The sequence below is a fragment of the Carya illinoinensis genome, chromosome 4 (assembly GCF_018687715.1).
Source record: "Carya illinoinensis cultivar Pawnee chromosome 4, C.illinoinensisPawnee_v1, whole genome shotgun sequence".
Taxonomy (NCBI): Eukaryota; Viridiplantae; Streptophyta; class Magnoliopsida; order Fagales; family Juglandaceae; genus Carya; species Carya illinoinensis.
In genome coordinates this window covers 44,868,118-44,886,439 of record NC_056755.1, presented here as the reverse complement: position 1 = coordinate 44,886,439, position 18,322 = coordinate 44,868,118, and the positions used below count along the sequence as shown (strand labels likewise).

Here is an 18,322-nt window from a genome sequence, read left to right as displayed (position 1 = left end):
TCTTCTTTTCTTCTTCTTTCTTTTTTTCTTCTTCTTCATCCTTCTCTTCCCGCACGCCCGACCCTCTCTCTTTCTCACCAATGCCGTCCAGCACCCCCCCTCCAAAACCGCCGCCGCCGGCTGGCGTGGTCGACACCACCCCCACCAAAAAACTCCCCTCTGGCCAGTGAACACCCCCACCAAAAATCACCTCCATCCGAACCGCCGATCACCACCTAGAGCCCCTTCTTTCTGTATGGTTTTGAGCCGTTTCCGGCGCCGTCGCTCCACCTCCGGCCACCATATCTTCACCACTTCTTCCCCTACCTCTTGCCGACCTAACCCACCCATTTTCAGCCCCGATCCGTTGCCGGAGCAGCTCCCACGAGCTCAACTCCATTCAGCCCCTTTTTGCGCTTCCACCGCCATTTCCATCACCACCCACTGCCAAAGCTCACTTCCTTTAACTTCATAAACATGTCAAGGCCATTCCCTATCAATTTCATGTCTTGGTTTGACCCCGTTCGAAAGTGGGTAATTTACTACCCACGGCCACAGTGTAAAATACACTGTTACGTTGCTTTTCTTCCGCCGTTTCCAACGTCGTAAGCTTTCAAAAAATACCTTACAGCACTGTAAGTATTTTTCAAACTCTACTTTTAGATTTAAATATATTTTTCTCTTACAATAATTATTTGACTGTTGGTTGGTTGATTCCGGACTGAGTCCGAGGAGTTCAGGGGTCGGATGGATTGAGGACGGAGTTGCTTGGTTTGTTGATTTGTGATTGGTTGGTTGTTTTGTGCCTCAAGGTTGCATTTACATGGTGCATGCACGTGCATTTTATTTAAATTGAGAAAATCCTGTTTTATTCGTGTAAATGAATTTTTGAGTACGTGTATATCATGACCCCAAGCCGAGATAGGGTATTATCTCGGTGGAGCTCCTCTGGTCATTCGGGAGTGGATAATACTGAGTGACATCCCCTGGGTTGTCGCAGGGCGATGACCGGATCGCACGATACGGTAACGCTGTCGTGTCGAGTCCGTGGTCCCTAGAGTGGCGGGGACTAGAGGATGGTCTGGTCCAGGGACGCGCTGGGCGCGAGTACTGGGCATCGCTCGTTTAGGTGTCACACGCGTAGACGTTACCTGCGGTGTGGCACAGGAGCCAGAGTGTGCGGATGATCCCTAGGGGAGATCATGGTGCATGCAATAATTGGATCGGTTTTATGTTTTTTTGGATACGGGCCATTTTCTGGGAAAATGGTGGTTTCTCTGTTTTGGGCCATTCTCTGGGATAATGGCGAGGCTGGTTTTAAAGGTTTTGTTTTTACGCCAAATGAGATTTTTGGCTTGCATGGAAAAATATCGTTTTATGGGATATGTGCATTTGAATTCTTTATGCATATTGTTTGAGTTTTAATATGGTTTTATCTAGTGGCGTTTAGATCTTACTTACCTGCGGCACCATTTTGGTATTGTAGATTTTGATGCAGAGATCGAGGAGGAGGAGGAGGCTGAGCCCGAGGATGCGGCTCCGCCGGAGTATTGAGTTGGAGTTTATGCTTTGTAGTTGGTTTGAAACTATATTTGTGATTTGTAATATTTTATTATGTATGTTTTGAACAGTTTTGTATTAAACAAAGAAAAAAATTATGGTACTTAGTTATATGACTTCTTTTATCCGCTGCGTGTTTTCTTTTGGCACATTTGTTGCTTTTACACACACTTGGCACTTGGCGATAGGGTGGTGACCCGTGTTGTCATCATCCGCACGTCTCGACTTCCCCGTGTGCGTACGTGGGATTTGGGGGCATCACATCTGTTATTTGGTTGGTACCAACATTTCTATTTCTGAGTGCACCAACTTTAGAAATAAAGTGATTTTTCTGCATGATATTTCCTATGTATACACTTAGGACTTTGAGAATGAATAAATGGAAGACTCACATTTTGATACTACCTAGTTTGACCACCAAGGATAGCACAACCCTACCATGGGGATTAACATGATCTCTGTTATGATATGATGCTTTGATATAATATGATATGATATTATAAGATGATGATCTCCTGTTATGCTATGCCAAAGGATTTTTGAATATGAACATTTTGAACTATTGCTCTGATTTTCTGCTAACATTGGATCTAAATTCTAAAACTAAAATATTTGTTCTGCATTCTAAACTCTGTGAAAGGGCTCATGTTTACATACTAGTATATGTTCTCTGCTTATTGAGTTATTGATAACTCACATCTTATCTCCACAATATTTGCAGCTGTTTTGGGTGTTTTAGTTGAGGATTCAGAATAGCAAGCATGGGTAAGATTGTGAGCATAGTGGATTTAAATAAGAGAGTACCTTCATTATTGGAGAATTTTATTCAGTAGTTTTGTTTTGTTCTGTTGACTTTGTATTTTGGAAGGTTGGCATTTACTTTCAGATTTTGTGGTATTTTACATTAAGGGGATGCTTGGAAAATAAGATAAGATAAGAGTTTTATGAATAGTAGTAAGATAATTTTGTGAATAGTAGTAAAATGATTTGTGAATAGTAATAAGATAGTTTGAGATAAGTATTTATTGGATTTTGGGAAAGGAGAGAGAAAAAGTTTGATAAAAAATATTATAAATTAAAATATTGTTAGAATATAATTTTTTAATATAATTTTTATTTTGAGATTTGAAAAAGTTGAATTTTTATTTTATTTGACAAGTTGGAAAAGTTATAATAATTAGTTTGAAAGTATTTGTGTTTGAATGATGTTTGGGATGTAAATGAGATGAAATAAGATGAAATGAAATGAGATGAAAAATATTTCCAAGCATCCCCTAATTATATTGGAGTAGTCGATTTGGAATAGTGAGTTGTATGTGTCATTGAAACTTTGGAGTTTATGACTATATATTTGGGAGATGATTTTAGGTAATAGGAGCTAACTCCCTGGTGGGACCAAGGCATTACAGAAGGACACCTAACGGTCACATCCTATAAAAGGGATTGGAAAAATGGACAAAATCTCACTTATGAGATTGTAAGCATTTGAGTTTCTTTAGAGTCAGAGTCTTCAATGAAAGCAAGTGGCTTCAATAGAAGCGACAAGAGAAATAGTGTCAACTCCACCATAGTATTCTAAATACTAGTTACGTATGTTAGCTTCTAAGACAGTACTAGAAATGTGGGGTAATGTTGTGGGTATGTAGTAAGATTTGGCTTTGCATTTTTGGTAACTTTTTCCTTTCTTTTTCATGAAAATAATATACATATTCTTCATTATGCTTATGGATTATATTTAAATTGTGATTTTGAGATGATGAGTTTGAATGGTTTGGATTGATAGCATTTGTGATTTTTAGGTGTATGAGTCTTACCGTGAGTCAATTATCATGAACGAATAGAGGATTCCCCGCTCCATTCCTATGAAACGTTGCCACGAGTTTCATACTGGTAGAGAGAATCCCCATGAAAATCGGAGTGGAACATTTTCTTATTGGACTTACCTGATAGACGAGTAGAAAGATTCCCTGGAGTGGAACGTTGAAGGATTCCTCAAGCCGAATGGTGGAGTGATTCCTTTCTAGATATTTATATGATGAGATATGATGAGTTCGATGTGTTTGATAAGATGATGGTTGCTCACCTCGATGATAATTATATATACTTAAGATTTGCAAAGAGGGTGATTTACATCATGTTTTTTTGCTTAGAATATGATTGTGATGACCCGTTTTTGAGTGTATTTTCGCTGAAATAATTGTTTTTATTTTAATTAATATATTAGCTATTTATTTTAATTTATTTGCGTTTTTAATGTTGGTTTTTAAATTAATTTATTTTATTTGGTGTTGTGTTTTATTTAGTTGTTTTGTGTTTTTTTAATCTTTTTGGCGGGTTAGTTTTGCTTTCCGGAATGAGGTTTGGACCTCATCTTTTCCCTACATCTTTTCCCTTTTTCCTCTTTTTTTTCTTTTCTTTTTCCTTTTTTTCTTTTTTCTTCTTCTTTCTTTTTTTTTTCTTTTCTTTTTCCCTCCCTTTCTCTCTCCCCGATCGGCTCACCCCCCCCCGAGCTCTCTCTCTCTCTCTCCTCCCTCTCCCTCACGCCGGACTGGTCTTGCCCCCGATCTACCGCCGTCCGGCCACCGTGCGGCTCACCGCCGGTGCCATTCGGTTCGTCCACCTCCGGCGCACCTCCCCACCGAAAATCACCCCCATCCGGCCGGCCGTTTGGCAGGAAAAGCTCTCCAAAGCCTCCACGGTTTTTCCTCCGATCCGCCGCCGTCGCTCCACCTCCGGCCACCATTTCTTCACCACTTCATCACCGACCTCTTGCCGTCCTAACCCACCCATTTCCGGCCTCCATCGACCACCGGAGCAGCTCCCACGAGCTTATTTTCCGATTTGCCATTTTCGGCCATTTCCGGCCATTCCGCCGCCACCCACGGCCGTCCGTCACTTCCTATAGCTTCACAACCACCTCTAGACCATACCCTATCAATCACGTGTCCTAGTTTGTCCCCGTTCAAAAGTGGGTTTTTCGGACCCACGGCCACAGTGAATTTTCACTGTGACGTTGCTGTTTTTCCGCCGTTTGCAACACCGTGAGCTTTCTAAAAATACCGTATAGCGCTGTAAGTATTTTCCAAACCCTATTTTCAGATTTTAATATATATTGCTCATTCAATGGTTTTATTTAATTAATTATATATTTAATTGATTATTGTTGGTTGTTGATTCCGGACTGAGTCCGAGGAGTTTCGGGGGTCGGATGGATTGAGGACGGAGTGTTTGTTTGGTTGGTTGTGTTTGGTTGTTTTGATTGGGCCGTGTGGCGTGCGTTGCATTTTATTTGTGTGCGTTGCATATCGCGTGCATGTGCATCATGCTTATCGGCGTTTTGGCGTTTGGGTGCGTGTGTCTCATGAGCCCAAGCCGTGATGGGTTATTATCACGGTGGAGCTCCTCTGATCACTCGGGAGCGGTCAATACTGAGTGACATCCCCTGAGTAGTCGTCTGGGCGCTGACGAGTTCGGTACTAGAGGATGGGTCTGGCCCGGTACGTGCTGAGCACGAGTCCAGGCATCGCTCTATTCACCGATTCTGAGGCCCTGCGCGATGACGGAGTAGTATTAGAGGATGGGTCTGGCCCGGTACGTGCTGAGCACGAGTCCAGGCATCGCTCTACTCACTGACTCCGGGAGCGGAAATTAGAGGATGGGTCTGGCCCGGTACGTGCTGAGCACGAGTCCAGGCATCGCTCTATTCACCGATCCCGTGGCCCTTCGCTGGCGAGGGCTAGAGGATGGCCCTGCCCGGTACGTGCATGGCACGAGTCTGGGCATCGCTCGTTTAGGTGTCGCACGCGTAGCCGTTCTCTATGGTGTGGCACTGAGCCAGGGTGTGCGGATGATCCCTAGGGGAGATCATGGTGCATACGGAGCGGGTTGTGGTATGGTTTTTCAGTTATGATCCTTTTTCTGGGAAAAATGGTGGTTTGGGCCATTATCTGGGATAATGGCGAGGTGTGGCTTTATGGAGGTTGGTGGGCCTTTTGGGTCTTGGCGTGCGTGGTAAAATATATATGTGTTGCGGTGTGTGTGTTTGTTTGATCTTGCTTTCTTGTTGTTTGGGTTATATGTATTTTCATCTGGTAGTGTTTGGGTCATACTTACCTGCGGAACCTTTCTTGGTTCCGTAGCTTTTGGTGCAGAGTTCGAGGAAGAGGAGGAGGAGGCTGAGCCCGAGGATGCGGCTCCGCCGGGTTGCTGATGCTGTGCTTTTTATCTGTTTTCAAACTTGTATTTGTGTTTCTTGTAATATTTTATCTATGTATGTTTTAAACAGCTTGTATTACGTTAAGAAAAATTCTGGTACTTAGTTATGACTTTCTTATCCGCTGCGTGTCTCTCTGTACACAATTGCTGCCTTGCACACACTCGGCACCCGTCGATGGGATGGTGACCCGGGGTGTCACCATCCGGACGTCTCAATTTCCCCGTGTTCGGGCGTGGGGATTTTGGGGGCGTCACAGGTGGTATCAGAGCAGTTTGGCTCTGGGTAAAACCACATGTCCCGTAGGTAGTACCAGAATGTTTTAAAGTTGTGTTTTAAAAATTATGTTAAGTATAGTTGTTTTATTTGTTTTTTTTTTGAGCTTGTTTGCTTGTTTTTATTTATTTAGTTATGTTTTAACATGCCGGTTTCTTTTGTTTCTTGTTGTGTTGTGTTGTTTTTGTTTATGTTGGTTTTGTGATGGTTTTATTTTGTTTTCTTAAAGGAGGGTCAAGTGTGGTGTTGTGTCAGGAAAATGGGAAGACCAGGAAGACCAAGGAAAAATACTCAGGAACCGCAAGACAATACCTCCAGAGATGACTCCTTAGCCGAGGCAATAAGGCAGATGACGGAGTTTATGCAACAGAATATTAGGCCACAACAGGCAGGGCCTTGGCCACCACAAGGAGGTCCTTGGCCACCACAAGGAGGGCCTTGTCCACCACCCGGAGGGCCTTGTCCGCCACAGGGAGTGTATTGGCCACAACCAGGAGGTCCTTGGCCATATCAGGGAGGGCCTTGGATGTATCCGGGCGGGTCAAGTAGCATGGTGCAAGCCGGATGCACCTATGAGCGCTTCCTAGCGCATCGGACTCCACACTTCACTGGAAATGAGGATCCTCTTCAGGCTGGAAGATGGATCAAAGACTTGGAGAAAACCTTTGAGGTGTGTGGATGCACTGAAGCTCAGCAAGTACTCTACGCCAGCTATCTTTTGCAGGGTATCGCTTCTGATTGGTGGGGTACCAGGAGGGTGATGCTGGAAGCTGAGTTGGGATCTTTCGCTGCAGTGACCTGGCAGCGTTTCAAGAAGGAGTTCAATGACCGCTTCTTTCCCGCCTCAGTAAGAAAACAAAAGGCAAGAGAATTCTCTAATTTGATCCAAGGGGGCGCAACAGTGGAACAATACGCCCGGAGGTTCATAGAACTTGAGCAATTCGCTCCTCATCTTGTTGCCACTGAGGAGTTGCGAGCAGAGCGTTTCCAGGAGGGACTACGCCCTGATATACGCCGTTTGGTGGTCAGCCACCGGATATCCACTTTTCAGGAGTTAGTGGATGTGGCCACCCTTATAGAGCGGGAAAATAATCTGGGTATGGGCTCCCCTCCAGGACAAAAGAGGCGGAGTTTTTCTGGTGAAGGAAGTAGTTCGGGTTCGCCCCAGAAGTTTGTTCAGCGGTCCGGGACTCGATCGCAAGCATCCTCAAGTGTTCGCATGGGAGGACGTGTACCTGTATGTGGAATTTGCAATAGAGCTCATGCGGGCGAGTGCTCTTCTGGTGGAGCTCGATGTTTTACTTGTGGCCAGCCGGGCCACTTTTCCCGAGAATGTCCAAGAATGGTTCAAGGGAACCGTGGAGGTAGGCGCGGTGGAAGAACCAACCCGAGACAACCAGTGCAAGCCCGGGTTTATGCTGTCACACCCGGAGAGGTAGATGATGAGGCACCAGCGACCCATGATGCTGGAGTAATCACAGGTATGGATTAAATTAATTTTAAGTTGGATTTAATTTTTGGTGCATTTGGCTCTTTCTTTGTTTTTTGGATTTCATGGGTTGTGTGTTTGGTTCAGGAAGAGTTCGTTTGTATGAGTTTTATGCTTGTACTTTGTTTGATTCCGGTGCTTCACAATCGTTTGTGTCTTCCACGTTTGCTCGGGTGTGTAACTTGGTCATGGAACCGTTGCCGAAGGCTATGGTAGTGGCCCTACCCGATGGTGAGAGGGTGTGGTGTTCCAAAGTTGCTTTGGGATGCCCGTTAAATTTTGAGGGAAGGTTTTTGGATGCTGATCTGGTAGTGTTCAAGCTGTTGGGTTTTGATATCATCCTCGGGATGGATTGGCTATACCGATATTCTGCGACTATTAATTGCAGAAGTCGGACAGTTAGCTTTCAGCTTCCGGATGGTGATTGTCTGGAATTCGCGGGGAGTAAATTGAAAGAAAAACCGATGATTATATCGGCGATACAGGCAAGAAGAGAAATTGCATGGGGAGCGGATGCATTCTTGGTCCAGATGGTATCCACGCCGTCTGAGAAGAAGTCCTTGGCAGACATTCCAGTTGTGGAAGAGTTCCCCGATGTGTTTGTGGATGATTTGCCCGGACTACCCCCCGTGCGAGAGATGGAGTTTGTTATAGATTTGGAACCTGGAGCGGCTCCTGTGCATAAGGCTCCTTACCGCATGGCACCGGCTGAATTGAAAGAGTTGAAGACTCAGTTGCAAGAATTAGTAGAGAAGGGATTTATTCAGCCTAGTACGTCGCCGTGGGGTGCCCCAGTTTTATTTGTTAAAAAGAAAGATGGAACTCTTCGTATGTGCATTGACTATCGGGAGTTGAACAAGGTGACCATCAAAAATAAATATCCTCTCCCGCGGATAGATGATTTATTTGACCAGCTTCAGGGAGCAGCCGTGTTCTCTAAAATTGATCTGAGGTCGGGATACTACCAGCTGAGAATCAGAGAGCAGGATGTGCCTAAAACTGCCTTCAGGTCGAGGTATGGACACTATGAATTTAAGGTGATGCCGTTTGGGCTAGCTAATGCTCCTGCTGCTTTCATGGATTTAATGAATCGGGTATTCCAACCTTATCTGGATTCTTTTGTGGTGGTATTTATTGATGATATACTGATTTATTCTCGAGATGTTGAAGAGCATGTGTATCATCTTAGTCTGGTACTTGAAAGATTGAGAGAACACCGGCTTTATGCCAAGCTTAGCAAGTGTGAGTTCTGGTTGGAAGAAGTTAAATTTCTCGGGCATGTAATTTCCAGGGGCGGGGTGGCAGTTGATCCTAGTAAAATAGAAGCCATTTTGTCATGGCCACGCCCGACTACAGTACGGGAGATCAGGAGTTTCTTGGGGCTCGCCGGTTATTATCGAAGATTTGTAGAAGATTTTGCTCGCCTATCCGGACCTCTCACAGCCTTGACTCGGAAGAATACAGAATTTGTATGGTCAGATAAATGTGAGAGAAGCTTCCAGGAATTAAAGAACAGGTTGACGACGGCACCAGTGTTAGCACTCCCTGAACCGCATAAGCCTTTCGTAGTCTTCAGCGATGCGTCCAAGTTTGGGTTGGGTTGTGTCCTTATGCAGGAAGGACGGGTTGTAGCCTATGCATCTCGTCAGCTTAAGGACCATGAAAAGAATTACCCGACGCACGATCTAGAATTGGCTGCGATTGTTTTTGCACTCAAGATCTGGCGGCATTTCTTGTATGGGGAAGCTTGTGAGGTATTTACTGATCATAAGAGTTTGAAGCATTTGTTTTCCCAGAAAAATTTAAATATGAGGCAAAGGCGGTGGCTGGAGCTAATCAGTGACTATCAGTGTGAGATCAAGTACCATCCAGGAAAGGCTAATATAGTTGCTGATGCTTTGAGCCGGAAGTTACATTTGGAAGATGAAGCTGAGCCGTCGGAAGTGGATTCGTTACTTTGTGGGATGAGAAGGCTCCTACTAGAGAGTTCGCAGCAAGTGGAGATTTTATCATCAGTTCTTGATATTCGGGTAACCGATTTTGAAGAATTGAAAGCTCTCCAAAGAAAGGATTCGAAGCTGCTGAACATCAGGAAAAGAGTTCGAAAGTCTCGAGGGCCGTTGCACTATAGCTTGGATAGTGATGGGATTTTACGGTTCCGAGATCGCAGAGTGATTCCAAAGGACTCAGATTTCAAAGAGCGGATCATGGCGGAGGCTCATGCGGCCCCTTATTCTGTTCATCCAGGCAGTACAAAAATGTATCGGGACTTGAAGAAGAATTACTGGTGGGATGGAATGAAGAAGGACATCGCCTTACATGTTGAAAAATGCCACACATGCCGACAGGTAAAGGCCGAACATCAGAGACCTGCAGGTGTGCTCCAACCCCTCCCTATTCCTGAGTGGAAATGGGATGACATCACGATGGACTTTGTTGTGGGTTTGCCGAGAACGCCTAGTGGGAAGAATTCTGTTTGGGTGATTGTGGACCGATTAACGAAGAGTACTCATTTTCTGCCTGTTAATAACACCGACTCTTTGGGTAAGTTAACCCGTTTGTATGTCAAGGAGATAGTGCGGCTACACGGCATACCAAAGAGTATAGTGTCGGATCGGGACCCGAGGTTCACATCGCAGTTCTGGAAGAGTTTACAGGCAGCTTTGGGTACTAAATTGAAGTTCAGTACTGCCTATCACCCGCAGACAGACGGCCAGTCAGAACGCACCATTCAGACTTTGGAAGACATGCTGCGAGCGTGTGTCATGGAATTCCAAGGGAGTTGGGAAAATCATTTGCCGCTCATTGAGTTTGCCTACAATAACAGCTTCCATGCGACCATTCAGATGGCTCCCTACGAAGCTCTTTATGGGAGAAAGTGTAGGTCGCCCTTGTGTTGGGATGAGGTTGGGGAGAGTAGGGTGATTGGACCCGAAATAATTCAAGAGATGCAAAGCCAAGTCCGGATCATCAGAGATAAAATGGCGGCAGCTCAGAGTCGCCAGAAAAGCTACGCTGATACCAGGAGGAGAGAATTGTCATTTGAAGTTGGTGATTGGGTTTATCTTAAAGTCTCTCCCATGAGAGGTGTCAAGCGTTTTGGTAAAAAGAGGAAGCTAGATCCAAGGTATGTCGGCCCTTTTCAGATTCTGGAGAGAGTAGGGTCCGTCGCCTACAGAGTTGCTTTGCCAGATTATTTTGGGGATGTTCATGATGTCTTCCACGTATCATCCCTGAAGAAAAGCTTTGGACAGCAAGAGCCACGCTTCGTCGACCCAGCAAGTATTCAGTTGCAACCGGATCTCACTTATGAAGTTGTTCCGTCGCAGATTTTGGATTGGAAGGAGCAACAATTGAGGTCCAAGACGATACCGTTGGTTAAAGTGGCTTGGGGAGATCCGCTAGCACAAGACTTCTCTTGGGAGCGAGTGGCGGACATGAGGGAGCAGTATCCATATTTGTTTGAATGATAAAGGTATGTATTTTAATCTTGGTCTCAGTTGGTTCATGTGCGTTTGTGTGGCTTGGTTTAAGTTGGTGGTGATCTTGCAATTTCGAGGACGAAATTGTTTTTAAGGAGGGGAGGATGTGATGACCCCTTTTTGAGTGTATTTTCGCTGAAATAATTGTTTTTATTTTAATTAATATATTAGCTATTTATTTTAATTTATTTGCGTTTTTAATGTTGGTTTTTAAATTAATTTATTTTATTTGGTGTTGTGTTTTATTTAGTTGTTTTGTGTTTTTTTAATCTTTTTGGCGGGTTAGTTTTGCTTTCCGGAATGAGGTTTAGACCTCATCTTTTCCCTACATCTTTTCCCTTTTTCCTCTTTTTTTTCTTTTCTTTTTCCTTTTTTTCTTTTTTCTTCTTCTTTCTTTTTTTTTTTCTTTTCTTTTTCCCTCCCTTTCTCTCTCCCCGATCGGCTCACCCCCCCCCCGAGCTCTCTCTCTCTCTCTCCTCCCTCTCCCTCACGCCGGACTGGTCTTGCCCCCGATCTACCGCCGTCCGGCCACCGTGCGGCTCACCGCCGGTGCCATTCGGTTCGTCCACCTCCGGCGCACCTCCCCACCGACAATCACCCCCATCCGGCCGGCCGTTTGGCCGGAAAAGCTCTCCAAAGCCTCCACGGTTTTTCCTCCGATCCGCCGCCGTCGCTCCACCTCCGGCCACCATTTCTTCACCACTTCATCACCGACCTCTTGCCGTCCTAACCCACCCATTTCCGGCCTCCATCGACCACCGGAGCAGCTCCCACGAGCTTGTTTTCCGATTTGCCATTTTCGGCCATTTCCGGCCATTCCGCCGCCACCCACGGCCGTCCGTCACTTCCTATAGCTTCACAACCACCTCTAGACCATACCCTATCAATCACGTGTCCTAGTTTGTCCCCGTTCAAAAGTGGGTTTTTCGGACCCACGGCCACAGTGAATTTTCACTGTGACGTTGCTGTTTTTCCGCCGTTTGCAACACCGTGAGCTTTCTAAAAATACCGTATAGCGCTGTAAGTATTTTCCAAACCCTATTTTCAGATTTTAATATATATTGCTCATTCAATGGTTTTATTTAATTAATTATATATTTAATTGATTATTGTTGGTTGTTGATTCCGGACTGAGTCCGAGGAGTTTCGGGGGTCGGATGGATTGAGGACGGAGTGTTTGTTTGGTTGGTTGTGTTTGGTTGTTTTGATTGGGCCGTGTGGCGTGCGTTGCATTTTATTTGTGTGCGTTGCATATCGCGTGCATGTGCATCATGCTTATCGGCGTTTTGGCGTTTGGGTGCGTGTGTCTCACGAGCCCAAGCCGTGATGGGTTATTATCACGGTGGAGCTCCTCTGATCACTCGGGAGCGGTCAATACTGAGTGACATCCCCTGAGTAGTCGTCTGGGCGCTGACGAGTTCGGTACTAGAGGATGGGTCTGGCCCGGTACGTGCTGAGCACGAGTCCAGGCATCGCTTTATTCACCGATTCTGAGGCCCTGCGCGATGACGGAGTAGTATTAGAGGATGGGTCTGGCTCGGTACGTGCTGAGCACGAGTCCAGGCATCGCTCTACTCACTGACTCCGGGAGCGGAAATTAGAGGATGGGTCTGGCCCGGTACGTGCTGAGCACGAGTCCAGGCATCGCTCTATTCACCGATCCCGTGGCCCTTCGCTGGCGAGGGCTAGAGGATGGCCCTGCCCGGTACGTGCATGGCACGAGTCTGGGCATCGCTCGTTTAGGTGTCGCACGCGTAGCCGTTCTCTATGGTGTGGCACTGAGCCAGGGTGTGCGGATGATCCCTAGGGGAGATCATGGTGCATACGGAGCGGGTTGTGGTATGGTTTTTCAGTTATGATCCTTTTTCTGGGAAAAATGGTGGTTTGGGCCATTATCTGGGATAATGGCGAGGTGTGGCTTTATGGAGGTTGGTGGGCCTTTTGGGTCTTGGCGTGCGTGGTAAAATATATATGTGTTGCGGGGTGTGTGTTTGTTTGATCTTGCTTTCTTGTTGTTTGGGTTATATGTATTTTCATCTGGTAGTGTTTGGGTCATACTTACCTGCGGAACCTTTCTTGGTTCCGTAGCTTTTGGTGCAGAGTTCGAGGAAGAGGAGGAGGAGGCTGAGCCCGAGGATGCGGCTCCGCCGGGTTGCTGATGCTGTGCTTTTTATCTGTTTTCAAACTTGTATTTGTGTTTCTTGTAATATTTTATCATGTATGTTTTAAACAGCTTGTATTACGTTAAGAAAAATTCTGGTACTTAGTTATGACTTTCTTATCCGCTGCATGTCTCTCTGTACACAATTGCTGCCTTGCACACACTCGGCACCCGTCGATGGGATGGTGACCCGGGGTGTCACCATCCGGACGTCTCAATTTCCCCGTGTTCGGGCGTGGGGATTTTGGGGGCGTCACAATGATTCCTCACTGTGCATAAATATGTGTTCACAAATATTTCATTAACAGTTTTGTCATAACTATTTAACCTACCTATGATTTCGTTTGTTTGAACCAATAGTTTTTGTTTGTATTTTTGGAGATGTATTATTTAGTCATGCAATAAGTCATATTTGGTTTGTAGTTCCTAGATGTAAGCAATGAACAGTTGGTGCTGTATAATATGATTTGGGAACTGTGACATGGATATTAATATCATTAATGGATGAACCTTTTTTTGGTTTAGAGCTCTAGTAAAATAGTCTCTAAGTAAAATTTTATGTATTCCGCTGCAATACACCCATATGTTTTGCTTACATGTCATTCTTTGTGAAAATTGCATGCCTATTCTTGTCCTAAATCCGAGGTGGTGCTGACTGGCTGGCACCTTTGGTACCACGAATCGTAACCATATTTTTTACCGAGGAATGGGGTGCCATATTAAGCTTTTTAATATGGAATCCAAAGTGAAAATACAAGAAGAATCATTTAAGTTTGATGATTTGTATGAAAATAGTTAAAAGGTTTTATCTTCTAAACTTTATTAATGAATAAGAAAAAACTTATTTAATGTCTAATTTGTAGCATTTTATGCTTAATGTGACAAAAACTTCTAGATTTTACATGAAACTTGATAAACTAGCTTACATACTAGAATACAATATAGCCTTCTAAAAGATCACTTGATAGTTTTTAAGAAGAATACAAATCATAAATATTTCATTACAAAAGTAACAATGAATGAACATTATTGCATGAAAAATTGTCGAAAGAAATCTAAAACATATTAAGTTGTATTTTTAGAATTTTATTTCTATATATTTGTAGCAAATCATCGAGATCTAATTTTATATATCATTTAGTTTTTATGAATTCTTGTAAAATTAAGATTAAGATTTTTCCATTTTTATTTTACATAAATGTATTACACGATAGAAAAATAAGCCCCTCAAAACAATTATTGGTTTTGTGAATGGGTGGGTCTATGTCATTGTAAATAAGATAACAACTAGTTTAATTAGCTCGAGTCTGTTTCCTTCAAAATATGTACTGTTAAATTTTGCTTTGTTTTGAGTATTGAGTTTGATATATATACACACACACACATGCTTGAATTTTTTTTTTTCCCCTTTCAAAGCAAGCAAATATTTCATTAATAAACGGAAAACGAGATACATGAGAAATGGGTGAGGTTCCCTAACAAACATCTTATTACAACAACCACATTGTAAAAATGAAAAAGAAATCTGGTTTTAGGTCCAAAAACTTGGTCCCCACCCATACCATGCAAAGAAGGCGCCATCTTAACTGATGGTTTTTTTATAGTTGGCATAGCTGTGCAACCTATGATACTTGACACTATAAATGAATCAGTCTATTCGATAGTCCACTTGCTCTCGCCCGGTTAAACTCGAATCGAACTCGACTTATAAAAAAAAAAAGCTCGACTGTGAAAGTAGATACCTACTCGATTAATAAATGACACATTTCCAACTAAACTCGACTCGACTCGACTTGACTAAGGTTCGTTAAGGTCTGCTCGTTTATGTCTGAGTCGACTCTTTAGCTGGATTCGATTAAAACTCATTTATATATTGATAAATATATACATACACTTATGTATATATACATATAAATATATATGTATTAGCTAATAATATAAGCATAACACTTTTATAATTAAATATATAATATGTAACTTAATTACTTATGCCTATATATTGAATATGCTTTATAGTTATATATATTTTATAATTTGTACAATAAATAGTCAATAAGATTTAATAATTTTATATAATAGTATGTAGAAACCATATATGAAATAGATATATGCTATCATATTATGTATATGTATTAATAATTTATGGAAGCATATAATATATTGTCATTTTGGATAAATATCAACTAGCTACATATTAATTATTTATAAATTTTTAAAATTTTATAATTCAATAGAGGTTCTACTTATTAATTGTATAAATTTAATATTATATTTTTTATTTATCAAATCTATTAATTATTAAATATTATTAAAATAAAATAAAATAACAACTCAAACTTGTTTTTGGGACAACCTCGAGTTGGAAGTTTAGATTACTTAATCAAGCTTGAACAAAAATTAAATAAAAATCGAGCCAAGCTCGGCAAGCCAAAGAATGGCTTAGCTTGCCTCGGCTCGATTATAATCCTAAATTCATACCACCACTAGAGGTAGTGGATGCTGAAGGTACATTGCAGTTTTTTGTCCTAAGATGGTTTTTGAAGAGATCCGTATTCCTTTCCTCAATTTCATCAATTAGGAAAGCAGAAACATAGTAGGAAGACCGGCATCGAATGGGATGGACTATGACATACCGATTTTCTTCACACTCGCTTGTGGCGGTGCATGGAGACCACGCATCAATAATTATGAGATAGGATGGATCAAATCTAGAAGATCTTGAGGTAGCGAATCTACTAGTATGGCATATGTAGCCGTTGAACACATTTTGGAGCGACAGTGCGGGACAGCCACGCCTGGAACAAACTGTGCGTGAGTATCATGTGTCGATATTTTTACCGCAGTTTTGCTTTATCCCAATGGAGCTGTGGCTGTGGGGTTGGGGGGTGGATGGGTGCGTGCAGGCAACCGGGGTGGGGCGAATTCAAAAGGCATGTTTATCATCTATTTCCTTGAGATATAAATGATATGCTTTTTCATTATTTGCATGGTTTGGATATTAAATATATTTTTTAAATAAAATTTCTTGATATCAATTGTTTATTTTATATTAATATTCATCAAGTAATGAAAAATCAAGCACGTGCGAGAAATTTGACTCTAAACTAGTAGATAAATAAAAGGGAGGCCGCCACGTGAGAATTGAGTTTCTGAGAGTGCAAACTGCATATATCTTATCCAAGTAACAATGATACGTGTACACTGCTTGTTGGAGAATCAGATCGTAACCTAATCTCAAAGTCGGGCCACCTCGAACAGCAGCCAGAAAATCAATGCCACCATGCCCACAAGTAGTGGTTTAGCTTAGCCCCTAGCGCTGCCAATTATTTGTTTTCTAGTAGATGGAAATCATACAACCAAGAGTTGAGAGTTCAGTCCCTAGATAATCAATTCTCTGAGGCTACCAACCACTTCGATAAGAAAACTGCTGTAAAGAGCGAGAGGTTAGTGGAGAGAAGAAGAAAATATGGCAACACAAGCTCTGGTATCGTCATCGTCTCTTACCTCTTCGGTGGTGGCCACCAGGCAGATACTTGGACCAAGATCACTCCAATCTCCAATTGGGTTATCAAGAAAAGCTTCCTTCATTGTAAGGGCAGCGTCCACTCCACCTGTTAAGGTTTGTTAATTGTTCCTTTATTAGTCACTAGCATCTTATTAGTCCGTCTGGATCATTCTGTCCACATTTACTGCTATATATAGAGCGTCAAGTTTTGCTTATATTGTACATTTCCTGTTTCTGTACTTCGATTGTTTTGATTTCAGCAAGGAGCAGATAGACCCTTGTGGTTTGCATCCAAGCAGAGCCTTTCTTACTTGGACGGCAGGTAATCAATGCATGCAATATCTTTTGCTTCCTTGCGGTTTAGGCTGACCTGCACCAGCGGGATCGTTTTGATTCACTTTTGTTCGAAAAATAATAATAATAATAATAATAATTACAGCCTCCCGGGTGACTATGGATTCGACCCTCTAGGGCTCTCGGATCCCGAAGGTACAGGAGGGTTCATCGAGCCAAAATGGTTGGCCTACGGTGAAGTCATCAACGGACGCTATGCCATGTTGGGTGCAGTTGGAGCCATAGCACCCGAGATCTTAGGGAAGCTTGGTCTCATTCCTCCGGAAACAGCCCTCCCTTGGTTCAAAACAGGAGTAATCCCGCCAGCGGGGACATACAATTACTGGGCAGATCCTTACACATTATTTGTCTTTGAGATGGCACTCATGGGATTTGCTGAGCACAGGAGATTTCAAGACTGGGCCAAGCCAGGATCCATGGGAAAACAGTACTTCCTGGGGTTGGAGAAGTATTTGGGAGGGTCTGGTGACCCAGCCTACCCTGGTGGACCCCTATTTAACCCTCTCGGCTTTGGGAAGGACGAGAAGTCGCTCAAAGACTTGAAGCTGAAGGAGGTAAAGAATGGGAGGTTGGCCATGTTGGCTATCTTGGGTTACTTTATACAAGGTCTTGTGACCGGCGTTGGGCCTTTCCAAAACCTCCTGGATCACTTGGCCGATCCTGTCAACAACAACGTCTTGACTAGCCTCAAGTTCCACTAAGAGAGTTACATGTAATATTTCCTGCTCGCCTTGTTGTTTGGAACTATCTTCGTGTGCGTGTGTTTGTCTATGTTTTATAACATGATGTGGGTGTGTCAGTCTTGTGCTCCTTGTGTAACTGTACGAATTGACATCATGAGGACTGAAAATAGACTTGTTAATTCCTCATTATTAGACCATCTTAGAATATGCAAGACTGTATATATCATTCTCGAGGACTCGTCAGCATTCGATTTGGCTGCTATGGTTTTTCCTCAATCTGGGCAAGCGATCCAAACTGAAGATCAGGGCAAGGGAGAAGCAGACATCACTCAACAAAAAGCAACAAAGAAAAATATGCATGCTATATAATGCGAGTATCTGAGCACCGACCATGGATGGTTGAAGACTAGAAATCAACTAATGCGTTATCAGACTGGCTCTTTTCATTTAAGTGCTGGGTGCGATCAAGCGCTTCGCCATTCAGAATCTTAGTCCCCTCCACATACATATAGAAACTTTGATCTACAGTAATGTGGTTCTGCCCTCCAACTCGACATATTCATAATATCATGTCTGAGCTCCATTGAAGCTAGCTCGTCTGAATGAATTCCTCTAAATAT

General features: G+C 43.1%; 1 protein-coding gene across 1 annotated transcript; it reads left to right on the top strand.

Annotated features, from left to right (window-relative positions):
• Nucleotides 1-16,472: 16,472 nt before the first annotated feature.
• LOC122306172 (chlorophyll a-b binding protein 8, chloroplastic) lies at nt 16,473-17,891 on the top strand. Its single transcript, XM_043118612.1, has 3 exons — nt 16,473-16,779; nt 16,926-16,987; nt 17,105-17,891. The coding sequence occupies exons 1-3, from the start codon at nt 16,627-16,629 to the stop codon at nt 17,718-17,720; spliced, it is 831 nt and encodes a 276-aa protein (XP_042974546.1). The 5' UTR covers nt 16,473-16,626; the 3' UTR covers nt 17,721-17,891.
• Nucleotides 17,892-18,322: the final 431 nt, after the last annotated feature.

Coding starts and splice junctions, on each gene's coding strand:
- LOC122306172 (XM_043118612.1), top strand. CDS start 16,627: ATGGCAACACAAGCTCTGGTATCGTCATCGTCTCTTACCTCTTCGGTG. Junction 16,780..16,925: donor CGTCCACTCCACCTGTTAAG/GTTTGTTAATTG, acceptor TTTTGATTTCAG/CAAGGAGCAGATAGACCCTT. Junction 16,988..17,104: donor CTTTCTTACTTGGACGGCAG/GTAATCAATGCA, acceptor TAATAATTACAG/CCTCCCGGGTGACTATGGAT.